The 25,551-nt window shown below is 36.1% G+C and overlaps 1 protein-coding gene across 5 annotated transcripts in view; it reads left to right on the top strand.

Moving 5' to 3' along the window:
* The window catches only part of DSC1 (desmocollin 1), a 351,913-nt gene that overhangs the window by 318,493 nt on the left and 7,869 nt on the right, over positions 1-25,551 (top strand). For 3 of the 5 annotated variants that reach the window (XM_019465475.2, XM_053902525.1, XM_019465477.2), the window contains 10 exons: positions 6,010-6,094; positions 7,392-7,594; positions 8,800-8,919; positions 9,910-10,065; positions 15,123-15,267; positions 16,804-16,970; positions 17,452-17,586; positions 19,002-19,187; positions 21,071-21,330; positions 21,414-21,556. In XM_019465475.2, the coding sequence (XP_019321020.1) occupies positions 6,010-6,094; positions 7,392-7,594; positions 8,800-8,919; positions 9,910-10,065; positions 15,123-15,267; positions 16,804-16,970; positions 17,452-17,586; positions 19,002-19,187; positions 21,071-21,330; positions 21,414-21,556 (1,600 nt within the window). Of the gene's footprint in view, positions 1-2,870; positions 3,298-6,009; positions 6,095-7,391; positions 7,595-8,799; positions 8,920-9,909; positions 10,066-15,122; positions 15,268-16,803; positions 16,971-17,451; positions 17,587-19,001; positions 19,188-21,070; positions 21,331-21,413; positions 21,557-25,551 lie in introns of those variants that run through there. The other 2 variants (XM_019465476.2, XM_019465478.2) reach the window with 1 other exon arrangement.

The following is a 25,551-nucleotide window of genomic DNA, read 5'->3' as shown; positions in this document are numbered from 1 at the left end:
CACAAAGTTGTGCCTTTTAAAAATTTTAATAAGATGCCTGTCTTCCTTTTTCTTTTTTTTTTTCTGTATATGGTGCTTATCTTTTAGCAGAGGTGAGACCCCCATATTGGACCCTTAAATATTTGTTCCATGAATACATCTGTTTGTATATCTTTAGATAGCTTTTACATAAGAGACCTTGTATTTGCAATAAGTTTGTGTTTGTTTTACTTGAAGTGCAGTCTCTTTAACTTTTTATTGCATACATAGGCAATTATATGGTGTAAAATATTAGTGCTTGCTATGAGCCAAACACTGTTCATAGTGCTTTCTGTGTATAATCACATTTATCCTCATAATAATCTATAGATTAGCAGCTATTATTATCCCCATTTTATAGATGAAGAGTCTGAGGCGCAGAAGAGTTAAGTAACTCGCCTAATGGTATATTGCTAGTAAGTAGTAAAGACAGGGGTTGAACCCAGGCATTCTAGCTGCAGAGTCTAAACTCCTAATCTGCAAAATCTGAGCTTTTAACCACTGTTCTATGCTATCAGTCATTCAGTTATGCTAGTAATTTAGGCATAGATTAAAACAAAATACAACAAACACACACATAAAAATGAAAATAAAATAGAGCTCTTTCTAAAAAATATATATTATAAATATGTTTAAGTATACATGCATTTAAATATACACTTAGATAATCATGCCCAAACATACACAGAAAGAATTACCTTTGGATCTACACATATACTTTTTTATTCCTATTTCTATATTTCTATTCTTTTCTCCCAAAGTATCAAATATTAACATATCCAATTAAAGTGATTTTATTTTCTCAGAGCCAAATTCCAATGCAGACACAAAATATATGTATCAGTAGCTATACCTTTGGCAATATATACTACAAGATATCTCTCAGTTCTTCTTCCATGGTCTTTTCTTTCCCAAATATTCCCAGCCTCCAATTTCAAAGAAGCGGTTATATTATTATTCCCACGTTTATATGCAAGAAGGAATTGCTCCCACTGTGAAATAATGAAAAGAAAATCTTTCATACTTTCTTTCTCATCATCACGGGTATTGGGTTGTGCCTTTACTTTTCAGTTGAACATGAGGTAGAAATGTCAGTAGCAGGAGCAAGGGGAGTAATCTCACTTATAAGAATTTATAACATAAATGCATTACATAAATGCAAACAAGCATTTCCCGTGACTATAGGATGGCTGTCAAAAAAAGAGGCCAGGGGAGCACCTGGGGGGCTCAGTCGGTTAAGCATCTGACTTCAGCTCAGGTCATGATCTCATGGTTCCTGCGTTCGCGCCCCATGTCAGGCTCTGTGCTCACAGCTGAGCCTGGGGCCTGCTTTAGATTCTGTACCTCCATCTCTCTCTGCCCCTCCCCTGTTCATGCTCTGTGTCTTTCTCTCTCAAAAATAAACAAACATTAAAAAAAAAATAAAAAGAAGAGGCCAGGTGCCCACAGTATTCCAGAATAATGGGCTGCCATTAAGAAGCATAGATTATAACTGCTTCTGAATACATTTTACTAGTTCCAACCTGACTTATTGTTGAGCAAGGCTGAACTCTTACTTGTCTGATCATCACTTTCTGTTCCTTTTCAACATATGTATATATACTTATCATCGAAATAGCAGGAGAGAGTGAAAAAGTGGCCTTTTGGAGGCAGTCAGGCTTGGGTTCCAATGTTGACTTCTTCATTGGGTCAGTGGGCAAAGGATGATCACATACTTTTTTATGGTTTTATCAACTGAAAGGAGCCCTCACTGGGCTGTTTGAGAGGATTCACTGAAATGCCTGCCACATCCTGATTTTTAGCAGTGGCTCAGGAAGTATGAATTTTAGTTCCTTCTCTATACCCTATATTAAACAATTACCATTTGAAAATATTTACCTTCCTTTCCTAACTTCCGTCACTGCTGATGGGTGCAGTCAATACTGAACTCACTGATTTGTGATAGGAGAAATGATGCTGTGGTTCTCCTTGCAAGGGTTATTAGTTTTCAAAAGACTATACTCGATGGGGGTGCCTTGGTGGTTCCGTGGGTTAAGCAATCTGACTCTTGATTTTGGCTCAGGTCACAATCTGACGGTTCGCGAGTTTGAGCCCCATGTTGGGTTCTGCACTGAAGACGCAGAGCCTGCCTGGGATTTTCTCTCTGCCTCTCTCTTTCAAAACGAATAAAGTTAAAAAGAAAAAAGAAAAACAAACAAACAAACAAAAACTAACCTCAGTGGAATATAGTACTTTTGGGCTAGGATACCTTGCATGTAATGTGTAAGTAATTCGGATGAATGGAGTGATTTTAAAGAGAGTTGGTCCCAGATCGTAGTTGCTCTCAAATAGTGATAGTCAAGGAAGAAAATAGATTGCCTCGTGATGAGTAACCAAAAAAGAATGCAATAAAAAAATTATCTGCCAGCTATTTCCTTATTCTCTAACTTTTATGAGGTCTGTGTACACTCTGCTAAATTCTTGGTGACACCTCGAAGACCAAACCACAGTGGTCAGACGATGACGGGGGTAAACACAGAGAAGTTGCTGCTGTGACCGGAGCGCCAGGTCTCCTGCAGAACTGTGGTGCTGTCTGAGGCAGACAACACCTAAACGCTGAGATAGGGAGATAAGTTCTGATGGCTGTGATTACACATGCATATGTTCCCTGATTTGCCAAAACGGCAGCTGAGGAGGCATCACTTCCATGTATGGAGTTTGTGCACCATTTGTGTTTGTACCTAGGGGCAAGACAGGTTAATAAGGCCAAGAAGAAGGAGGGGAGGACGTGGGAGTGGGTAATAACCGGGGAGCATCAACCTGGGGGGAAAAGGAGGAGGTTTGAGGATGGAGGGTGTTCCTTCTTGCTTCTGCCTATGTGTCAAGTGGCAGGAGAAATTTTGAAAGCTGTGAGGAGGAGCTAGTGACCGGGCTTTGGGGTGTTTTGTACCCCACCCTCCCCACTTGTAGGAAAACCTCTTTACATTCAGAAGTAATTGAATTGGAAGGAGGAAGACTGACCTGGGAATAGGAGGAAAGCAATTCTCCCGCGGCTCCATCTCCTGTCTCTTATCACTGGCCTCCTGACTCTCCTCCAAACCAAGCTTGGCTGCATCAAGGTGGCAGCAGAAACACCCTGCACAATTGCCAGCCATTGGGAATCTGCTTAAGCCACCCTGTGCATCCCAAGCTGCCCTATTATCCAGCCACCATCCCTGACCATTGGGACCACTTCTGATGGCTGTGGCCTCTGCTGCCCCAGGGAGCATCTTCCATAAGCAGCTCCTTTTCTGTCTCCTGGTGAGTAACAACCAAAGGATCAAGGAATTCATGCATGTTACTACGCGCTTCCTCCCTCTAGTTTGGGCTTGAAAGGGAGCAGGGGTGGCAGTGGAAGGCCCAGAAGATAGACTGAGAAAACAAAAACAGATCTGAGAAAAACCCAAGCAAGAGCTGAGATACATGTGACCCGGGATAGCAGGTGTTTTGTTTATTCTTCGCATGCCCACTGCCAGCATGTTGAAGTTTTTCAAGGGAATCCCAGTTCAATCTTGCTGTGGTGTTTTCCTAAGGAGCACTGGAATGAATTTATTCCTTGGGCATTTGTCCCAGAAGGTTCTGAGGTTTCCTCTCACTACCAGTCATTAAATGCGCTGTAGTTGTTTGTCATGCTTAGTTCCATTGAGCTGCAAGAGGAGGAGAAGGAAGTCTGGGTGGGGATGTGTATTATCCAGGACTTTCATTTTACCCACCTGAAGCTAAGAGAAGTGAAGAACTCCCAGTTCAAGCAAGGGGTTTAACTTGAGAAAAACAATAAAGAAAAATGTGACAGCCATTGAAAACAATCCATGACCTTGGCTTCCACTTGGGTTTTCATAGCTTCATAAGTGTGTACTCAGGTGCTATTTTTCTTTGGCGGGGATGAGGGAGAGGAGACTTGTCCCATATCTCCATCTGGCATTTCTGAGCTGTGCATTTTCTTTCTTTCTCTCTCTCTCCATTTTAGTTTCAGAATTTAAAGATTTTACTGTATGGGGATAAACATTTTCTCCATATAAATATATGATGCAGGGTTGATGGTCAGATTCTCATTCTGTAACTGCCTGGGGGAGACAATAACAACAATGTCAGAGACCACCTTGAGTTAGCAGTAGGTAAAATGTGGTGAAAGATTTTTGAGGGACTCGTCCAGTTTTCTTTTGCTTCTGGTCTCTTCTGTGTCCAGTATCCTTTGGATCATCCCTTGCCCATCCATCCCTAACCCCCATAATAATTAAAAGGTGTCTGACCCCAGCTCCCTGTAAATCATTAAGCTGTTAATTTAAGTTGAAGACTGGAGTAGTACTTCTGGTGACCTCCATTGGCTTTGCCTACAGAGGCAGAAGCAAACAAGTGGGGATCGTAGGGCAGGTAGGAAAGAAGACGGTTGTGGGAGTAGGGATGTGGCTATATCCTATGAGAATAATGTGTGTGTATATATAGGCTAGACGTGTATACATATAAATACGTACATATACAGATACAGATGTGTGCACATATATATATATATATATATTTTTTTTTTGTCAATTACAAAATAGTCTTTCTACATCATATATTGAGATCGTTACTAATAGAATTCTTTATGTTCTGAAAGTTCTTGAGATATAAATGTAGTTTATTCCTTGGCATTAGGGATGAGTATATTAAAAAGTCAAATAAATAAGAATGTCTTATGTTTAAATACCTACCATGTGCTAGACACTGAGTTTGTAACAGAGAACAAGGCAGGTGTGTTTTTTCCCCTTAAGTAACTTGCAAGCTCTTGGAAGAGAGGCCTGGAAACAGAAAGATCATTAGATGACTATATGATCAGCCTGCTGCTACATTCCAGGAAGGAAAATGTGTGGAGTTGTAAAAACATTACAGGGAAGCTAAAAAATAATAATAATATAATTAATTAATTAATTACACTGAGTACAAATGTAACTTTTTAAATTCCAGTGTTTGGTATTATTTGCCTAACAGTGTTTTTGTAAAACTACAAACTATTTAAATAGGCTGATGCAGTATATCCAAGTATGGATGATAATGCCCTCTTTCTCTCCCAAATAATAGGTCCCATAACTAGAAATATGTCCTCAGAAAAAAATCATAATAAAATTGACCTGTTGCTGGGAAATCTAGCCCTGCTCTATCTTGTATTTAAACAATCAAAAAGCAGTCATAGTGGTAAACAGGAGAGAAGGCAAATAAATACAGAATGTGAAGAGAAAGAAGCAAACTATATTTTGAACCTGACGATACTTTTAAACTAATAACGTTTTTCCCCCAAGTGCTCTGTTTTTTTTCCTTTGACTATCTAGCTGTTTAAAACAATAGTTGTGTTTTGAATTTAATTACAGATCTTTACCCTGTTGAAGGGTACTCTCTATATTTTGAATTATATTTCTTTTTAGACTAGTTTTTTTGGTTTGAGATCATTTAAACTTTGATGTTTATGCCAAGCCAGTCCCAGGAGCCACCTGAGATGAGTGAATATTTGTGGGTGGTGTTCTTTACAAGGTTAAAAAAAAAATCCTCCAATGGTTTCTAGCCTTAATCAACTATAATCTCAAATTGTGTGGGGTTGTGGAAATAATTTGTGTATAAATATTGGATCATTAAATTCTCAACTTAAGTGCTTTCTTCACGCTAAGAAATCACAGTAACATTTATAATTGGCCTTACAGATGATAACCTTTATATAAAATCAATGGTTTGTAAGCCATTTCTTACGAATGACACAATATGATTTGGGTTCTAAGAACTACTATTCACTCTAATTTTTCATTGATACTGAATGACTATGGTGCCCCTAAAGCCATTTCCTTTGCTCTTCCCTTTTAAAATGAATATGAAAAATGCTGAAGGACTAGAAGATAAATTTGTTTCTGAAATTGACACGATTTTTATCAATAAGACAAAACTGTAACGTGAAAGTTTGTGATCAAATATAATTCCTGATTTTTTTTTTCTTTTTTCTTTTTTGAGGTTTTAATATTATCTTGCGATGCTTGTCGGAAAATTTCTCTTCAAGTTCCTTCTCATCTTCAGGCTGAAACACTTGTAGGCAAAGGTGAGAAACAGTATTAAAACAGTATTATAGTTTTCACTGCTATATCGAGCTTCAGGGTGCTCTAGTAAACTTCGGGATAAAGTCATGTAGTAGCTACTTGGCATTAAAATTCGACATAAAATGAAAGATAGACTACTCTGTTTTGGTAGTGGTTAGAAACAATTAAAGTACCAAGTCAGTTGTATACTTTTCTTGCCAGAGAGTTAGCAAACATCAAAGCTCTAAATTGGCTTAGTTCAAATGAATAAAGGCACCAAAACCAGAAGCATATCTTAATCCGTATCAGCTAATCTGCTGCCAAAATTCCAAAGCCAGTTGTTCTTTAATTGATTAGATATAAAACAAATGTGTCAAAATTTAAATGCCCCCTCATCATATTTGTGCTTAAGTTTGGTTATAATGAACAAATATTCACCAAGAATTTGTGATCTGTGATCTATGACACAGAATAGCTTGTGAAAGTCAAAATTGCAACAAATCTTACTCTCAGAGCCGTCCCTGAAGCGTAGGTTGGTTGGTCCCAGTCCAAGGCCCACATTCCTTCCATCAAGGTTTTTCATTGGCCTTAAGTTTACATCTTCAATACAGAAGTGGTATCCTTTCCAAGACAGACATCGTTTGCCCAGTGCTTTGAAGTTTTAAATTAATCCACTGCCTTATACCTTCTAAAAACACTTAGAAAGATAAACAATCTATATTTTATAGACATATAGCAAATATGCTAAATATGTTAAATATGAATCTGTAAAGGAAATATTTTGATAACAACCACAATATATACTAAGTATTACTTAAGTATAGACTAGTTTTCTTACTTTTTGCAAGATAGTTTTAACTACCAAAGATTATTGCAAACAATCTCCAAATTTACTGATATCACACAGTTATACTACATATAAAATGATAAATTTGTGTGTATATATATATCTGTTATATATATATATATACACACAAATTTATATATCTATGTGTATATGTATACATATACACACACATATATATATATGTACAAACCCATAAATAAGAGTTCAAGTGGAAACAGTAAATCCAGGGACACTAAGAAAATATTTTATATCTATTCACAAATTAATTTATGATGAAAATACCAGAAACCATGACTCCATTTATTTAATTATTTAATTTCCATGGCCCCTAAATTTTATAATAGTAGGTACTCAATAAATTCCAAGGGTAACCTCCCTCTTGCTGCTTCTCAAGCACTCACAGTTGCCAGTCTTGTAAAACTTGTTCTATTCCTGTTTTATTTTACAAATTACTGTGAATTTCTTCCCTGCAGTGAATCCAAAAGAATGCTTCCAGTCAGCCAGCCTAATCCTATCAAGTGATCCCGACTTCAGAATTCTAGAAGATGGCTCCATCTACACAACACATGACCTCATTTTGTCTTCTGCAAGGAAAAGCTTTTACATTTCTCTTTCAGATGACCAGAGACAGGAACAGAAAGAGATAGAAATTGTACTGGATGTGAGAGGAAAGAAGGTATATAGGTCAAGACTTAAGTGTAATACTCTGCTTTATGAGAACTCTTCATTTCATAGATTTCCTTCCACGTTAAAATCATTGTTCCTGAATGCTCTCTTGTTTGTTTATTCTACTTCTAATTAACTTATGTAAAGACTAGACAGTTTTAAGGCGTGGGAGAGCTATTTGCAAAATGGTGTAAGAATGAACAGCTCTGGGGCCACGGAGCAAACTCAGAATATCATAGGTTTCAGATAGTGGTTTGAGGTGTGGCTAAAAGCACAACCAACCTGAAGAACAGGCAGGGGTGGGTCTAAAACTCAGTGGAAATGGATTCAGGTTGGAGGTGTGGCACTCTACCCTGAGTGGCTTTCTCCCAAGTGACTATGGGTTTCAGTCTCTTTAAAGAGATTCTCTGAAGCTTACTCCCAATTTAATAGACAATTCCACCGGGTCCGTTTCCTCAGAGAATGAAGTATAGCCAGTCCACAAGATTGGTTTGAATGTTCTGGCTCTAGGCTCATTTTCCTGAAGTGAGAGGTAGTGATCAAGGAGTGGGAAGGGAGAGGTTACTGAAATTCACATAGGTCTCACTTTAACCAATTCTGCCCAATGAATCGGTTTTATGAAATAATTTATTAATAAGTGATTTGATTTATGGGAGACCCCCTCTAGTTAAATTCCTTTGGATTATAAGAATTCTTCACCAAATTTAGACTATGCTTACATATTAATATGCATTACATATATTACAAATTTAGGAAAAGGCTTGTAAAACATTATTTCTTATTAGAGAGTTTTCACATTACATAAAATAAAATATACTTGAACAAATGCTGACCTCTGTCTCTGTATAGTTATACAAATGCTTTGCACCATAGTTAGTATTTTAAAAAATGTCGGTTGTACCACTCCTAACGGAATAAAACTAATTTTTAGCTTTTGTTAACAGATCACCTATTTTTAGGGGGTATATACTCCTCAAGATGGCATCTTTCATCAATGCCTTACAAAGTTCTGGTTGATTAACTCATTAAATCAGGTGAAACTGGTTCTTAAGTGTGTGTATGAATCTTAGTAATACAAAACAGAAATGGTGAGGGTATTACCTGTGATCTTGTTATGTACAACTCTTACTTATTTTCCTCATGTAATGTACATGTGAAAATCACAGTTCCTGATGACAGGCAGTATTGTATTTCTTCATGTCTCATCGCACGCAGGTTCCCAAGAAGAGACACACAAAAGACCCAGTTCTCAAGCGCAGCAAGAGGCGATGGGCCCCTATTCCCTGTTCACTGATGGAGAACTCCTTAGGTCCATTTCCGCAACATGTTCAGCAGGTACATTTTACCTCATTTGACTTTGTAGAGTGGAGGCGTTTTGCTTGTTTATTTTTAAAACTTTCCATTTGAATTGAATCAAGACTTTAAGCTGTTTGTACTAATAAGGATCATCTATTCACCAGAACTAGAAAAGAATCAGTGTGTTTTGTCACTTTCCTCCAGAAATCATATTTAACATTTAGAGACAAGTTTCAGGTACTGAGTTGTTGATGCTCTTGGGTCTATATCCAGGTTCTCCTGAATAGTCTACCAGAATTTAGCATTCTTGGACAGAGGACATGCCTAGCAGATTTTGCATAATTCAACTGTCCCTTTCATTAATACTTATCCAGGGTGCCTAGCTGGCTCAGTGGGTAGGATATGTGACTCTTGATCTTGGGGTTGTGAGTTCAAGCCCCACGTTGTGTGTAGAGATTACTTAAAAATAAAGTCTTTAAATAAATAAATAAATAAATAAATAAATAAATAAATAAATAAAGTTATCCGCACAGAAAAGACCAGTATTTTTGTTTACCAAAAAGGTGGCATCACTGTCAGATAGCTGGAGTGTAAAAATAGGTTAGGTTTGAAATTATGAATTAATTGTGGGAAGAAAGTTGCATTATTTCTATTTTTTTTTTAAATCAGAAAGGTTTCCATTCCAAATAACTCAACCCACTGAAATTGTTACTATACTTTATATAGTAATAATAATTAAGTGAATAGGAATTGTAAAGGTATAGCTCCAAGATTTCCCATAAATATGCAGATCACTCAAAAGAATTTGGGATCCAATAGATGATTGAGTTTGTGGCTTTGCACGTTGCAGAAGATGAATAAGAATTTAGAAAAATATGGGAGATGATGAGAAAATAAGTAAGGGAAAGAAAGAGTAGGGGAATAGAAAAGAGAGGAAGTGCTAAAAATGGAAACATCACCCCATATTAGGTTGAAGATGTTTATCATCGCATATTTGTTCTTTTCCTAAATTGTCACTTATTGTTATAGGTCCAATCTGATGCTGCACAGAACTACACCATCTTTTACTCCATAAGTGGACCAGGCGTGGACAAAGAGCCCTTCAATTTGTTCTACATAGATAAGGACACAGGAGATATCTTTTGTACGCGAAGCATAGACCGTGAGCAATATGAACAGTTTCCGGTAAGATTATTGGATTGTTTATTCAGAATTACCTTTCAAATAACTGTATTAATATTTTCAGTGCTGCTTATTTGGATATTAAAAGAATCAATTATTTGACTTAATATTTAAATATTATCAATATATAATATAAACTTCAAATTTCTATTAGTACCATTGATAAAGAAAGATAATGGATATCATAAGAGAAGAAAGGGGAGAAAATGTAATGATGGGGCACCTGGGTGGCTCAGGATGTTAAGTGTTAGACTTTTGATTTCTGCTCAGGTCATGATCTCAACGGTGAGTTTGAGCGCGGAGCCTGTTTGAGATTCTCTCTCTCTCCCTCTCTCTGCCCCGCCCCTGCTTGCTTGCTCACGCTTTCTCTCTCTCTCTCTCTCTCTCTCTCTCTCTCTCTCTGTCTGTCTCTCTTTCTCTAAATAAATAAATAAACTTAAAAATTTTTAATGTAATGACAGAATTTTAAATGAAAGGCTTTGATCTATAGAATCTTGGGACAATAGTAAATTTTGTTGAGCTTGAATTTCCCTATAATAGCATCGTTCAACTAGTCTCAACCCGACTGTACATTATAAATCACATGAGAACTTTCTAAACACTACTGATGCTCAGGTCATTTCCCAGAAATTCTGATTTAATTGTTCTGGGATGGGGCCCAGGCAATTAAAAATTTGGAGTCACCCAGTGTAATTCTAAACGTATCCTAAGATTGACATTCACTGCTTTAACTTCTTGAATAATATTGTGCTTCTTCTCTTCTCTCTGACTATCCTCCAGCCATGAAAACCTTTGATATTTATTTTCCTTCTTTGGTAATCCAGAATAAGTTTACCAATTCCTCTTAGTCTATCTAATTTGACCCAAAGGAAAATTTTAGCTCTTCTGAGAATTAAATCTTTTTTTTCTCTTTCAAACTTCACATATTTCCTTATGTACGGATGTCTAATCTGACATACAGGAGAAATTCAGAGTGAGTTTCAGGGAGATGATGAATTAAATTGTTTAAGCATTAGGATATGTGAATTATGAGTATAATGAAAGAACTCTTTGATAAAGGAGTACATAAAAGGGAAAATTATCTCATACTTGGGCAGTCCAGACAGTAACATCTTAGATATCTGGAATGTAAGTAGGAAATGGTAACCGCATAAAGGCAGCCGTGAAAAAAGTTAATGATTGGGGGTGGGGTGGGGTAGAGGGTGGACACCCTATCCTAAGGATGTCAAAGCACCGTATAAGGTGGTGAAATTTTTAGAACAATACTAACGGCCCACTTTAGGGATTTCATAATTAAATTAAATGATTGGATCAGAATGACGTATTTTCTTTATAATTTTATGCTCCACCCCAATTCTCTGAATAAACATATTTATTCATAATAATATCAAATCATTACTTTAAAAACTAGCTTACATATGGGTGCCTGGCTCCTCATTCAGTGGAGCGTGCCATTCTTGACCTAGGGGTTGTGAGTTTGAGCCCCGCATTGGGTGTAAAGATTAGTTAAAAAGAAAATCTTAAAAAAATAGCTTGCATGGACTCTTACAGGAAAGGTGTGTTAAGCATTATTGCAAACATTTTGATCTATCTAGAAAACAAATAAATAACTGATAAATATATAGATACAGATGTGTGTATGTGTGTGCATGGGTGTAAACATGTAAATTCTCTGCCCCTTTTATAGCTTCTTCACAAGAAGAAAAGATCTAACATTAGTAGTCTCTCTTGAGGAGAAAAAAAAGGTGCATACTCTGTATGCTACAACATACATTTCATTTCTTATTCTTCTGATAACATTCTGCTTTTGGATTTTGGAATTTGGAGGTCTTCAGCTGCTTCCCACTGGATCATTGCCAGTAAAAAGGAGGAGAGAATAGTTTAACTTTAAAAATAAGTTACATTGGGATGCCTCGCTGGCTCAAGTTGGTAGAGCATGTGACTCTTGATCTCAGGGCTATGAGTTTGAGCCCCACATTGGGTGCAGAGATTACTTATAAAAAAGTTACTTTGCTATTTTTTAACATCTTTTAAAGGATGAAGGAATAAAATAGTTTGGAGTTCATGCTTAAAGTGGCTTTTGGCTCATTTTTATTTCAGAATTACCAATATTTCTCTAGTTCCAATTAACATAGGATTGAATTGATATTAAGAAATATCACTTGCAAATTAGTAAGATTCGTAAAAGAAAGTATAACAAACAGATGTAAACATGATGCAAGTTCTGAAATCACTTGAGGCAATATAGAATGGAAGCCTTCTTTACCAACATAAAGGTGCAAATTAAAATAATATGTCTTTGCGGCACCTGGGTGGCTGAGTCAGTTGAGCATCCGACTTTGGCTCAGGTCCATGATCTCATGGTTCTTGAGTTCCAGCCCCACGTCAGGCTCTGTGCTGACAGCTCAGAGCCTGTACCCTGCTTCGGATTCTATGTCTCCCTCTCTCTCTGACCCTCCCCAGCTCACACTCTATGTCTCCCTCTCTCTCTGACCCTCCCCAGCTCATACTCTATGTCTCCCTCTCTCTCAAAAATAAACAAACATATAATAATAATAATAATAATAATAATAATAATAATAATATGTCTTTGCTTTCCTATCAAATCAATTTCACTCACTGCTTTATATTGGAAAGCTTATTTCTCTGGAAATTAGTAGATCTTCAGTATCTGCCACTTTTTCTTTTAGCCTTGGACAGGTCACAACCTTCAAGAATCTGTTTCCTTCTGTATTTTATGGGCTTCTAATAGTTCTCTTACCTACCTCAGAGCTGTTGCCATCATTAAACACCATAATATTGGTGATATCAATATATAAACTGTAAAGCTCTTTAAAAACAATTCTAGTGGCAGATCGAACAATACACATGCTATAGGATTTTGCCTTCAAAGTAGGATTTTGATGGGATTTCCCAACTTTTTGCATTTATATAACCTATATATAAATGTTATGTGTTGACCAGTTATTATTACTTGAAATAATTCAATTTTATTGATTATTGAGAACAAGTAACCATGAGTCTAATTCAATACATATCCTTTTTGTGCTCCTGTTCTCTCACTTGCCACCTGTTATCATGTTTAATCTTGGCTTGTAAATATTTTTCTGGATGAGTCGCACCATTATTGCAGTTTGAGGAGTTTGTCTTAAACCATTAAATTCATCTTATCTTTCAGGGATGTGTATAAGGCCATTTTTTCCAAGTTTTTCAAAAAATAAGAGGATTTTCTTCAATAATTCCAAGTTATATATGAAAGAAAGCAGTTATAAACACTTTTCTCTTTGAGTGTTGAGGATAATCTGTATCTTTTGTAAATACATAGGGGAAAATTGGGTTTCAGTGTAATCCCTTACCTATCCAACCAGAGCCTTATTATCTTGCAACATGTGTTTCTTTTCTAGACTCATAGGTCTACCCATTGTCTTTATATGTATGTTGCAAATCACATTCTGTACCCACTCAGCTTTGGTGGCACTGCTCTCTCCATAACTCTGCTCAGTCAGCATTAGATATCTTTCATTACAAGGTCAAACTCAAGTCCCCACTTCTGTTGGCAACTATTTGTGTCTTCTCAAAGATAAAGAAAATTTCAGCAAATTGCAGTGCAAAAGGGCTAAAAGAAATGAGATTCTCCAAGCTACAGAAGAATTCAAGGGAGAAACAATATATCAAAAACACACCTGAAATGTAAATAATACTCTTCTAATTCAGCTAAAAATGTGACTGATTTTAAAGTATAATATTCTATATTATACTTCTTTTAAACAATATTCATATACTTGAATATATATGATTATTGCTTTCAGTATAAAATAATGGGAACTAAGCTGTAAAACCATTACTATTATTGAGTTTTTGGAACTGTTGCTTTAATGACTAAATAAGAAAGTATATAAATAATTTCTTTATTATTGGAGTATAAATGGATTCCCCACGGGAGCAAGGCTATGCTTTAAAGTTTAGCTATATTCCTAATCTGGATCGTCCTCTCTACAATAATGATTTCAGTTTTGATTTATTTTGGAGATACTTAACTCATCACTGGTAACAAAATAAAACCAGGTACCCAAAATAGTACCTGGGATTCTGTCTCGCTTTCTCTCTGCCCCTCCCCTGCTCATGTGTGTGGGCTCTCTTTGTCTTTCAAAATAAATAGATTAACAAAATCTTTTAAGGATTTAGAAAGAGATAATGGATGCCAGAGACACAGAAATGCCATAATCCCTAGAGCTTGGCAACTAATCAGGCTATTGAAAGACAGGGAGGAGTTAAACACCTGGAATTTTAATCCTGGTTCATTTTGGAAGATGGTCACAGCAGGACAATCAGGAAGAATTGATTGTTCCGAAGAACTGAATTAATACAGAATTTACCTTGGGCACATTTAGTTGGTACTGTCGGTGAGAAAATCTATTTAGTTCAATGACTATTTATTGAACAATTGTTATGCATAAAGCATATAAGAGGTAGAAAGAAATAAATTGATGGTGTTTACAAGGAAAACACATTAAATCCCAGCTTTGGGGTCAAGATATATTATTATGAGATTGAGTTTGAAATATGTATATGATTTTATTGGCACTTTTAATACATAACAAATATATATTTATGATAGAAAAATGAGAAAGTACGGATAAGTAGAGAAAAGAATTCATAATTGGATCACTGAAGATAGTTGATATCTATGTATACATCTCTGCAAATCTGTAAATAAATGGAATCCTGCTTTTTGTAGACTTAAAAAAAATACTTGTCATTAGCATAAGTGGGGGAAATTTGTGTGCTCTAACAAGCAGAGGGCATGTGATTAATTCAGAGAGCAGAGTAGCCTCATTCTGGGGTGCATGGTACCTGGTGGGAGAATGTGAACACTACAAGAGTATCAAAGCCATAAGGTCATTGTCTGCGCTGGTGTGTTTTCCATCGCTTAAGTTCTTAGTTACATATTCTTTTCTGGAGGACTTTTTAAACATCATGTCTTTCCCCATCCGCTAGGCCTAATTTTGTGTATCATTTGTCATTTGAGAAGGAGCTGATGGTGTTTGTCTACCTTTCAGCTATATGCCTATGCAACCACTGCAGACGGCTACGCGCCAGAGTACCCGCTCCCCTTGCTATTCAAAGTTGAAGATGATAACGATAATGCTCCATATTTTGAAAACAAAGTGACTATCTTTAGTGTGCCTGAAAATTGTCGAACTGGTAAGTTCCCTTCTTAGAAAAACACTAGATTTTTGCTTTGATTCAGTTCCTCAGTCATGCTTGAAACACAAGTATGCGAAACATTTAAAAATGTTTGAATGTCAGGGGTGCCTGGCTGGCTTAGTTGGAAGAGTCTGCGACTCTTGATCTCAGGGTTGTGAGTTTGAGCCCCATGTGGGGTGTAGAGATTACTTAAATAAATAAATATTTTTTCTTAAAATGCTTGAATGTCAAGGGTATTCTACATGAAACTTTGTAGTCTTACAAGATCATATACTCTTCAGAGGCAAACCTTTTTGCCCTCATTTCTTCGATGCTCATATAGAAGGCAGCTGAATCCGCTATGAATATGAACGTGTGACAGACAAATGCTGTTTATGTTTTATGATTTGACCATGTACATAGGTGTCACAGATGCCTTTATAAAGCAATAAATAATTTGAATCTTTACAAAGTTTCAATAAATTTTCAAGGACCCAGAAATAGATCATCTCATGGAAATGTTTATCTGACTTATAAAAATAAATATATTGCTTTAGTTGGCAAATTTTTCAGACAAATTAAAAAAGCTAAACTGGCTTAATGCTCTTAGGCAGCCAAGACTGTGACCTAGGCACATCAATGGGCATAGGACTGTGAGGTTTATTTTAAAAAGAAAAAAGTTACAAGAGGGGTACCTGTGTGGCTCAGTTGGTTAAGCATCCAACTCTTGATCTCGGCTCAGGCCATGGTCTCACGGTTCATGAGATTGAGCCCTGTCATCAGGCTCTGTGCTATTTACTAATTCTATTAGCTTAGAATTCTATTAGCTATTAAATATATTAGCTTAGAAAACTCTCTCTCCCTCTCTCTCTGCCCCTCCCACACATGCACGCTGTCTCACTCTCTCTCAAAATAAATAAACTTTCAAAAAAAGTAAAAAGTTGCAAGAAATGCCTCATCCATTCTATTGTCATTATGTATGCATGCATGTTTAATATTGTTCTTTCACAGTTAGTAGTTTGGTAAAGCAACATTTCTAATACACTGATTTCTGGGCCGTAAAGCTTGTCCAAATGATATTCAGACTGCTACACAGTGTATTAATAGTGCATTACTTGAATATTAACAATTCAGCACATTTATTAAAATATCAAAGTGTAAAATCTTTCTTATCATATTCAAAGCTGTGCTATTCCTCTAATTAACATTATCAAGTTCAGCTATAAAAGAAGATATACAGAGAAGGTCCCATCCAAAAATGGTCCATGAACTGGGGTGGTGGGTAGGGGGGAAGAATTTGAGAACCGCTGCTACCAAGGGTGGGGTGGATATTCTCATATGTGTGGAATATAAACCGTGTGATTCATAGTACCCACATAAGTGAAGTTTCCAAGTAAGGGGAGCTTGGAATTTGGGAGAGCTTTAGCCACTCCACTAACCTGTAAAATCAATCCACTTGTGGTTTTAGGGAGAATATACTACAACCATACTTTGTTTGTAATTCAATTATATTGCTCTTTTAAATTATTGATGATATTGCATTTATCTAAACAGGAACTTCAGTGGGACAAGTGACTGCCATAGACCACGATGAACCTGACACTCTACATACTCGTCTGAAATATAAAATCTTACAGCAAATCCCAGATCATCCAAAGCATTTCTCCATACATCCAGATACAGGTGTCATCACCACAACTACACCTTTACTGGATAGAGAAGTAATGAGCTGATTAATTAATTTTACAATCACTAAGCTATATTTAAACTGATAATGAACTCCCAGAGAAGTTACAATAAGGCACCCTACAGCCACCTCTCCCAGCTGGCTTCTATACAGGCTCTCCTTAGGGCTTCTCTGATACTTTCTTTGTCTCTACAGAGATTCAGGGAAGGTACAAGATATTAGACAAGTTCTCACTTAAAATCATTGACCTAATTTGATGTGAATGATAAAATAGCTTTACATTTTGAAATGTTAGGTTACGTACATCAGTTTTCTATTGTACTGACTAGCCAATCTCTTGTTCTATATTTATATTTAAGGTGGCCTTTTAAAAAAACAAAATAAAATAAAATAAAATAAAATAAAAGGAGTGTAAAATAATCAGATCCTAAGCAATGGCTATGAGAATTATAAGTTATAGGAAATATAAGTGTTCGTCAATGTACCTTTTTCTTTTCTTTTCTTTTCTTTTTCAGAAATGTGATACATACCAGTTAATAATGGAAGTGCGAGACATGGGGGGGCAACCTTTTGGTTTATTTAATACAGGAACAATTACAATTTCACTTGAGGATGAAAATGACAATTCACCATATTTTACTGAAACATCTGTGAGTACATCTTTGTATTTGTTTACCAAGGTTCACTTACTTTTTCAAAAAAACACATCTGGAATTTGGTAGCTCTGTGAGACTACACATTTTTGGTTTTAAGAGCTACTGCTTACAGATGACATATAAACAAAAAAAGATTTTCTGTAACAAGAATTGAAGGGCCAGGCATTTCTAAATGCTAAGGAAAAAACTATTCTCTTGGCTGTCTAATGGCCTCTTAACCCTTGATGCTTGCTGTTCATGTATTCATCATTTTCTTGGATGCCAAAGTCTGTTAGTGATGCCTTGGATTTAAATTCCTTTTATAGAGTACAAGAGAAGTGGCCCTCTCTCTGGTATCTTTCTCACTTTAACTTCCTAAGATGTTAAAAAGAGACTAGCTTTGTGTTTTCTGCTCCGCTGGGAGATCAGTAAGTACAGTGTGCACCTCCCCCCCACCCCCCCACCGTCATCTATATGCAGAGTCTTCCAACATCACATAGGAGCAAACTTTCCCTTAGGAAATACACAATACAAGAAATATATACAGGATGATACTTCCAGGAAATGGTTTTTCTTTCTTGAACTTTTAGTGAGTAATCTTCATTTTTTCATTAATCTATACTAGAGAACAAGTTAAAGAAGAGAGAACCCCTAGTGATAGGTACATTCATACACTGTTTTATATAGATCCTTACAACTTTTAAGGGCATGTTTATCCCATATTTTATTTGAGAAAATGAAAAATCAGTTAAATAACTTGCTCATGATCTCATACGTGTAGACCATGTAAGAGAAAAAACTGGGATTAGAATTAAGATCTGTTATACTCCAAAGGTATCAGGCTATTATCCCTCTATGAATTCATCTTACATCTCTAGAGGATTCTGATTTACTACTTTCTTTAGTCTTTTAATTAATATAATATGCTTCTGTAAACATTTATTCTTTGGAGGAAGAGGAAAAAATGTGATTTAATTTCTCAAAAAAGGAAAAACTTTTTCCTTAAAATGTTTGCTAGTGAATCAGAAGTAAATTAAAAACAAAAATTGGCATAGTAACAAATCATCCAGTAATAATAAGAAATCAATGTAGGTTATAATTATCTACAAATATTGAAGGTTTAATATGTTCATATAAAAGGGGCCAGAGACTGTAAATATTGAGGGGATTCAGAATAGAGACAAATCTGAGGGCTTGAATGATTTAGAGAAGTTTAGAAGTTAAGACATGAATTAGTCTTTGAAGAATGAGTAAGATTTGAAAAGTCAGTTTAGTGAGAAGTACACTATACGTGAAATTTGTAAATTCTTTCCAATATATGATTGCACGTTCTCATATCACTTTGTTTAATATTTCTTTAAGTGTAAGTTTTAGAGTAGAAAATCATGTTAATGCTATGAATTTGTAATGACAAGGGACAATTGTTTTAGTATTTTACAGAAGTAGAAGAAAACAGAATTGATGTTGAGATTTTACGAATGGCGGTACATGATCAGGACTTACCAAACACTCCTCACTCAAAGGCTATATATAAGATCCTACAGGGAAATGAAAATGGAAACTTCAAAATTAGCACAGACCCCAATACAAATGAAGCAGTCTTGTGTGTTGTCAAGGTAAACAAGAACAAAAAAACGATCAAGCAATATTTTAAAAAATACTAACTTACACTTGGGCATTGCTATCTACATATCTATATCTATATCCTATGTACTATATACCTCTATATGTATTTGACTGTATGTATGTGAATAGAGACAATGCTGAAATGATTTCTATTGGTTTACATAAATGTTTTGTTATGATGATTTTGTTATGATGATGATGATGATGATGATGATGATGATGATTTTACCCTCATCTTCATTCTTAGAAGGTAGGCATTAGGGCACCTGAGTGACTCAGTTGGTTAAGCATATGGCTCTTGATCTCAGCTCAGGTCATAATCTTGTGGTTCGTGAAATTGAGCCCTGTGTTAGGCTCTGCCCTAACAGCGAGGAGCCTCCTTAGGATTTTCTCTCTCTCTTTCTCTGTCTCTCTGTCTCTCTGTCTCTCTGCCCTTCCCCTGCTCGTGCTTTCTCTCTCTCTCTTTCAAAATAAAGGAAAAAAAAGAGGAAGAAGATAGGCATTATGGGTACAAGACACATTGTTCCATACGTGGTGAAAACCAAGGCAGAGAAATACTGTGTTAGTAATCAAGTATTAGTCTTAGAAGAAACCTTAGATACCCACTTGTCCAAATCCCTTATTTTATGGAACACAAGACAGAAATAGAAGAATCACTACTGGAAGTCAAACCTCTTGACTTTTCAAGTGCCTCCATGCTCATATTATACTTTTACTTTTCTATAATGTACAAGACAGACTATTAAATATTGAGCAGCTATTCCTATTCTTTCTCCTATATTTGAGGTAGCCAGCATTTGGGGATTTTAAAAATTCAGTTGCAATTAGTGGCACCCAGAATGATTACTTGAACTAAATGTGGTTCTTTTTTCTCCCTTCAAAGTACTAATGAGGCCCGACCCTGCTTAGCTTCTGAGATCAGATGAGATCAGGCATATTCAGGGTGTTATAGCTGTAGACAAATCTGATTCTTTTCAGAGTCCTTCTTTCCAGAGCCCTCACTAACCTGTTGCATAATTGTCCTGATTAATTTCTTAGGGACAGTGTATTTTCTTATGTACTCTTGTGCATATATGCACTCTTGTGTATATATGCACAGTTGTACTTTCCTCCTAAGATTTTTAGAAAATGCCATTTAATTATTATATTGCTTTTTCTTTCTCTCACTCGTCTTGTTCTTTCTTGGGTTTTTTGTTTGTTTCTTTTTGTTTTTTTGAGGGGTCTAGGTTTCTTTCTCTTGCTTTCCTTTTTTTTTTTTTTTTTTTTGTTGTCCTGATAGATTTTAGTCTCTAATTGTTTAACTTTTGTTTCAAGATGCTTCTCATTATTCAGTTCGGAACTGAGCACTTTGATTAGGAGCTATACAAACCTAAATATAATCATTAAAAAAACATAAATATAATGTACTTCAGTAATATCATAACTTTTACTCATACACTCAAAGCAACTGCTCCATTATAGCCAAATCTCATGTTCTAGTAGTCTAATTATTTTATATATTTCTTTTTATACTTTTTATATACCTCTTAGTTATCACTGCTAACTTCATTTGATAAATTTGGATTTATTCAAACACCTATTCTATATTTCCATTAATATTTAAACCTGTAATGAAAAACTGAAGGCAAGACATTCTGAAAGAAAAGGGAGAAGAAAAATTGGTTGACTCGTCAACAATTTTGTATTTGATAGTGTTTGTTTCTTATTATAGGAAGTTAACTATTCGTCTTAACTACATTAGCACCTGCTTTGGGTAACGTTTTATATGCAAAAATGATATTCCTTTTTGTGCTAAAACTTGGAATCATACTTATAAGTCTTCTGTTATATACAGTGCTCCAAATTGACTGATTAAAGTATGCTTATTGAACAGCCATTGAACTATGAAGTCCATCGTGAGGTTGTTTTGCAAATTGGTGTACTTAATGAAGCACAATTCGCTAAAGCAGCAAACTCAAAAGCTCCTACTATGTGCACTACAACTGTCACTGTTAAAATTAAAGACAGTGATGAGGGCCCTGAATGCCAACCACCAGTAAAAGTTCTTCAGAGTACAGATGGCCTCCCGGTTGGAAAAGAACTCCAGGGATACAAAGCGTTGGATCCGGAAACAAGCAGCGGTGAAGGCTTAAGGTAACATATTCTTCAAAATGACATATTTTGAGATTATGTTCAATCTTTGGTTTGAGCATTTACATTTGATTTCTAAAAATTAGGTATAAGAAGATAGGAGATGAAGATAACTGGTTTGAAATTAATGAACACACTGGTGACTTGAGAACTATAAAAGTGCTAGATAGAGAATCAAAATTTGTAAAACACGACCAATACAATGTTTCCGTGGTTGCAATGGATGCAGGTGAGTACAGTTTTCTAGAAATACAGGATGTATCTTTTTTTTTTTTTTTAATTTTTTTTTTTAACGTTTATTTATTTTTGAGACAGAGAGAGACAGAGCATGAACAGGAGAGGGGCAGAGAGAAAGGGAGACACAGAATCTGAAACAGGCTCCAGGCTCTGAGCTGTCAGCACAGAGCCCGACGCGGGGCTCGAACTCACGGACCGTGAGATCATGACCTGAGCCGAAGTCGGACGCTTAACCGACCAAGCCACCCAGGCGCCCCCAGGATGTATCTTTAAGGAAATCTTGGGGTGACCTTTGTTTATTGCCAGATCCAAACTTAGTGTGAAATATGTTTGCACTGACTGCTCAATTTATTGGAGACCACCCAACATCAGCTCTAGTGCGTCAGTAACGCAAAGCTAGGAGGTGATGAATGAATGGCCAAAGACATGGTGGCCTCCTCTAGGATCTCCAGTCTTCAGGAGTACAGATTTAGATTATTACGGTTTGAACTTGCTGAAAGGGTTTAACCCACCTATAACAGTGGCTCAAGGTAAGTTTGTTCTGAGCGTCTCGTAATGGGGAACAAAGCATTTAATCGTATTTCCTAAAGAAATGATCAAACAATGACTCTTCAGTCTTTTGCTGTGGCTTGCAGTCCTTCTGCTTAATTTTTTTTTTTTGTGAAACTCTTCTTGTGAAGAAGTGCCCTTCAGATATCATAAAGTAGTGTTTTCAAAACCCTTTTGAACAAACACTCCTACAGTAAACCATTTTTGAATGTGCACCATTGTAATGTGTGCCCTGACAGTTTCGTTTGTTTTGTAATGCAAGTGCTTGCCTGACTTCAGCTTTGATTGCTAAGGCATCCACTTCAAAGATGGCTTTCTGCCATCTAGTCTGCCAAGCAGACTAGACAAAGACCCAAGCCACATCCCAGTACCCCACGCTCCTTCATTTTAGAGATCTTGCTTGCTTTCAGGAACTGACCACTGGGGTTGCTTGTGTTTTCACTTCCCAGGGCTTTGAATTCTTGCTCCAATGTTTTAAATTCACCAGTAAAGAATGAGCTCCAGAAACCCTTAGCCCCAACTCTTGACCCCGATAAAAGCAGTACCCCAGGCTTGCTTTTTTTCTTCCTGCCCACGACAACCTTGCTGTGTGGCCTCAGCTGAGCCACATAATTTCCAGGACCTTTTTTCTCCAAAAGCCTCCTGATGGCTATGGCACCTTGCAATCATCTAAGAACCACAAGGGCCAGTCCAGCCACAAAATTGGTTATCCACTGGCTGAGATCCGCACACAGCAACCTCCCTACATTTGCCAGTATGTTTGTATACATGTGCTACTATTGCTAATGTATATACCATAAAAATATACAAACAAGCAATTGTTAAATGTTATTCCCATGTGTCCAAAATACTTAGGTTTCAAAATCTAAAAGAAAATGTAAATGTGGCTATCATTACATAACCATGTACATATGATCTTCCCTTCCTCTTGATATCTCTCACATAGGCTTTTGATGTAGTTCTTTCAATATAGGAAGGACAAAAAAGCTACCAAAGAATGGTGAAAACATTAGCTGAGAAATATGATGTTGCCACCACTCTAAAACCATGGGCGATTTGCTACTCTTGTATAAACAAAAGTGAAATCTGAATGATTCAAGAACATGATTATTATGTCATTCAGAAGGATTTATTTCTCCCCATTTATTCCACAAATGTTGACAGTCTAGTAAGTTCCAAGTACCAGGCATGTTACCATGAAAACTAGATTTCATAACACTGGGCAAATTCTCACATGATACCAATTAGAGGACTATTATATTCTCATAAGAGGTTCTTGGTATGACAACTTTCCCCATAAATGTATGGATATCATAAGAGGGAGAAATCAGTTAAGAGCTGCCCAGATTAAAGGATAAAGGGAGATTTCAAGAAATGAAGAAGTTTGGTGATAGGAAAATGAAATACTATTTGAAGAGAAGGAAAATATGGAGAACAGAAATATGAGAAATTAACTTTGTCTTTGGTTGCTAAAAGTACAAGGAAATGAAATGCCAAATCTAAACTGTAAGATTCTATGTCCCAGGCTCATGAATAACCTGGGTGTGCTCAAGAAGAAATAAAGACATGGATATTACAAGTATTAATATAAGATGATAGGGTGACACCAATGCTTTTGTTCATTTGAACTTTAATCCATTAATCTGTATTTCCAAGGACCAAATATATAAGTAACTACTTATAGTTCCACGTGAACATTTACTTTTGATGCTCATAAATATTTCAGGATGATGACCCAGACATTCTTCTAGCTTTCCTAGAATCCAATTTATTTACTTTGTTTCTTGTGTTAGTCTTCTTTGTTAAGCAGGCTGGTTTCCCCGCTGTCACTCTAGAAAACACTGTTTTATACACCCTCTGCCCAGTGTAGCACTGTCCCAACTGTTTGAGATTCAGGTCCCTTAACTTCAAATGAATGGCAGTGACATCTGTGATTGTTTCCACTCGTTTGTGTTCAGGTCTTCTCTTAATACTTCATAAGGCCCCCTTCCCAGGGAATAATATGTTAATTATCACAGGTGATGTGTCTTCTCTATAAAAGGGTGTTTCATTGTTTCTCATTTATATTCTGTTCCTGTAACTAGATTGATTGTGAAAATTAACACGTCTTTGTTAGTTTGGTGATTTTGAAGTTGTTACTTGTGTTCAGATTTATCTACAAATTTCTGGAAGTATCAAAATGTGTATATCCTATTGCAGATTTCTTACTAGAAGGCCTAGATCTTTCTTTTATTTGTAGATATTTTAAAATTTGTTCACATAGAATAGTTTCTAAATAGGTATATAGTGGGTGCCTTTTGTTAAGTAATTTAAAAGTCACTTTTAATAAATTAATTTTGTAGTTATTCAACAGAAAAAAAATCACTAAAGCATTCAAGATATCACCTAAGTCTTATTTCAAACTAAAAATGGGTGATATTTATATATGATTTGTAGTGGTGTTTATGATAAATTCAACATATACGCTCAAAATTTAGACTGGTATTCGAAGCAAAAAAAAGAAAACTTATCAATTATTTTTCTGTTTATTTCAATTTTGAAAGCTTGTCATTTATTGTAGTTTATTATCCTATCACAAATGATAAATTTTAAACTTGTTTTTTGAGCTTCAAATAATGGGCAATGTTGTCATTAAAAATATTTATGGAGACTTAATGTGTAAAGCATTAGTACAATACCAGTGGCCATCTAGAGATGAGTAAGAGCTCCTATTGTCAAAAACATATTTATTGAATGAGGGAGGGGGTGCAAATTTATTTTTATAGTTTATTCAACTAAGTTTTTTGGAAAGTATAAAATAGTAATAGCATTACTATTACGTTCAGTGTGTTAGTATGAAGTTATAAGTTAGCGAATAAATGCTGGGAAGATCAATAGGCTATCAAGGTGAGTATGACTCAGTTCTTAGGACGAACATGTTCACATTTCGGTGTGTGAGTCAATGATGAGCAAAGTGTTGTGAGAACTCAAAGGAGAATATTGCTACCATTGTCCATATAAGTCACAGCAAGTTTCACGAGGAGGCGATATTTGAGGGGATTCTTGAAGGATAACCAGATTTTGTCAGGCAAAGAGAAAGACAAAAGTATTCCTAGCCATGGCGACAGAATGTACCAAAGCAGACAAGAAGGAGCACACCTCGTGGGTTTGATAAGTTTCACAAAGTCTGAGCAAAGAGGATGTGAGGAAATGAGTCAGGAGAGGAAGTCAAAGGAAGTGACTGATGACCAAAGCCTTTGTATTTTCAGGATGAATATATGCTCTTCAGAAAGGTGTAAGAAATCAATTTTATTTTCAACTGGTTGCTCTGTAGTGATATTACTCATAATCTCATACCTTTTTATTTTAAAAAACACCTCAAGATACCTGATACAGCCATCAATCTTTAAGAGTGACATGTCACTATTTGTACTTGTAGCAATAGTATTTGTGCTCTAA

Source organism: Panthera pardus, unplaced genomic scaffold (assembly GCF_024362965.1).
Source record: "Panthera pardus isolate Hobbes unplaced genomic scaffold, ASM2436296v1 HiC_scaffold_15, whole genome shotgun sequence".
NCBI lineage: Eukaryota > Metazoa > Chordata > Mammalia > Carnivora > Felidae > Panthera > Panthera pardus.
Note: the sequence above shows the minus strand (reverse complement) of the source record. Positions and strands in the feature narration are given on the sequence as shown.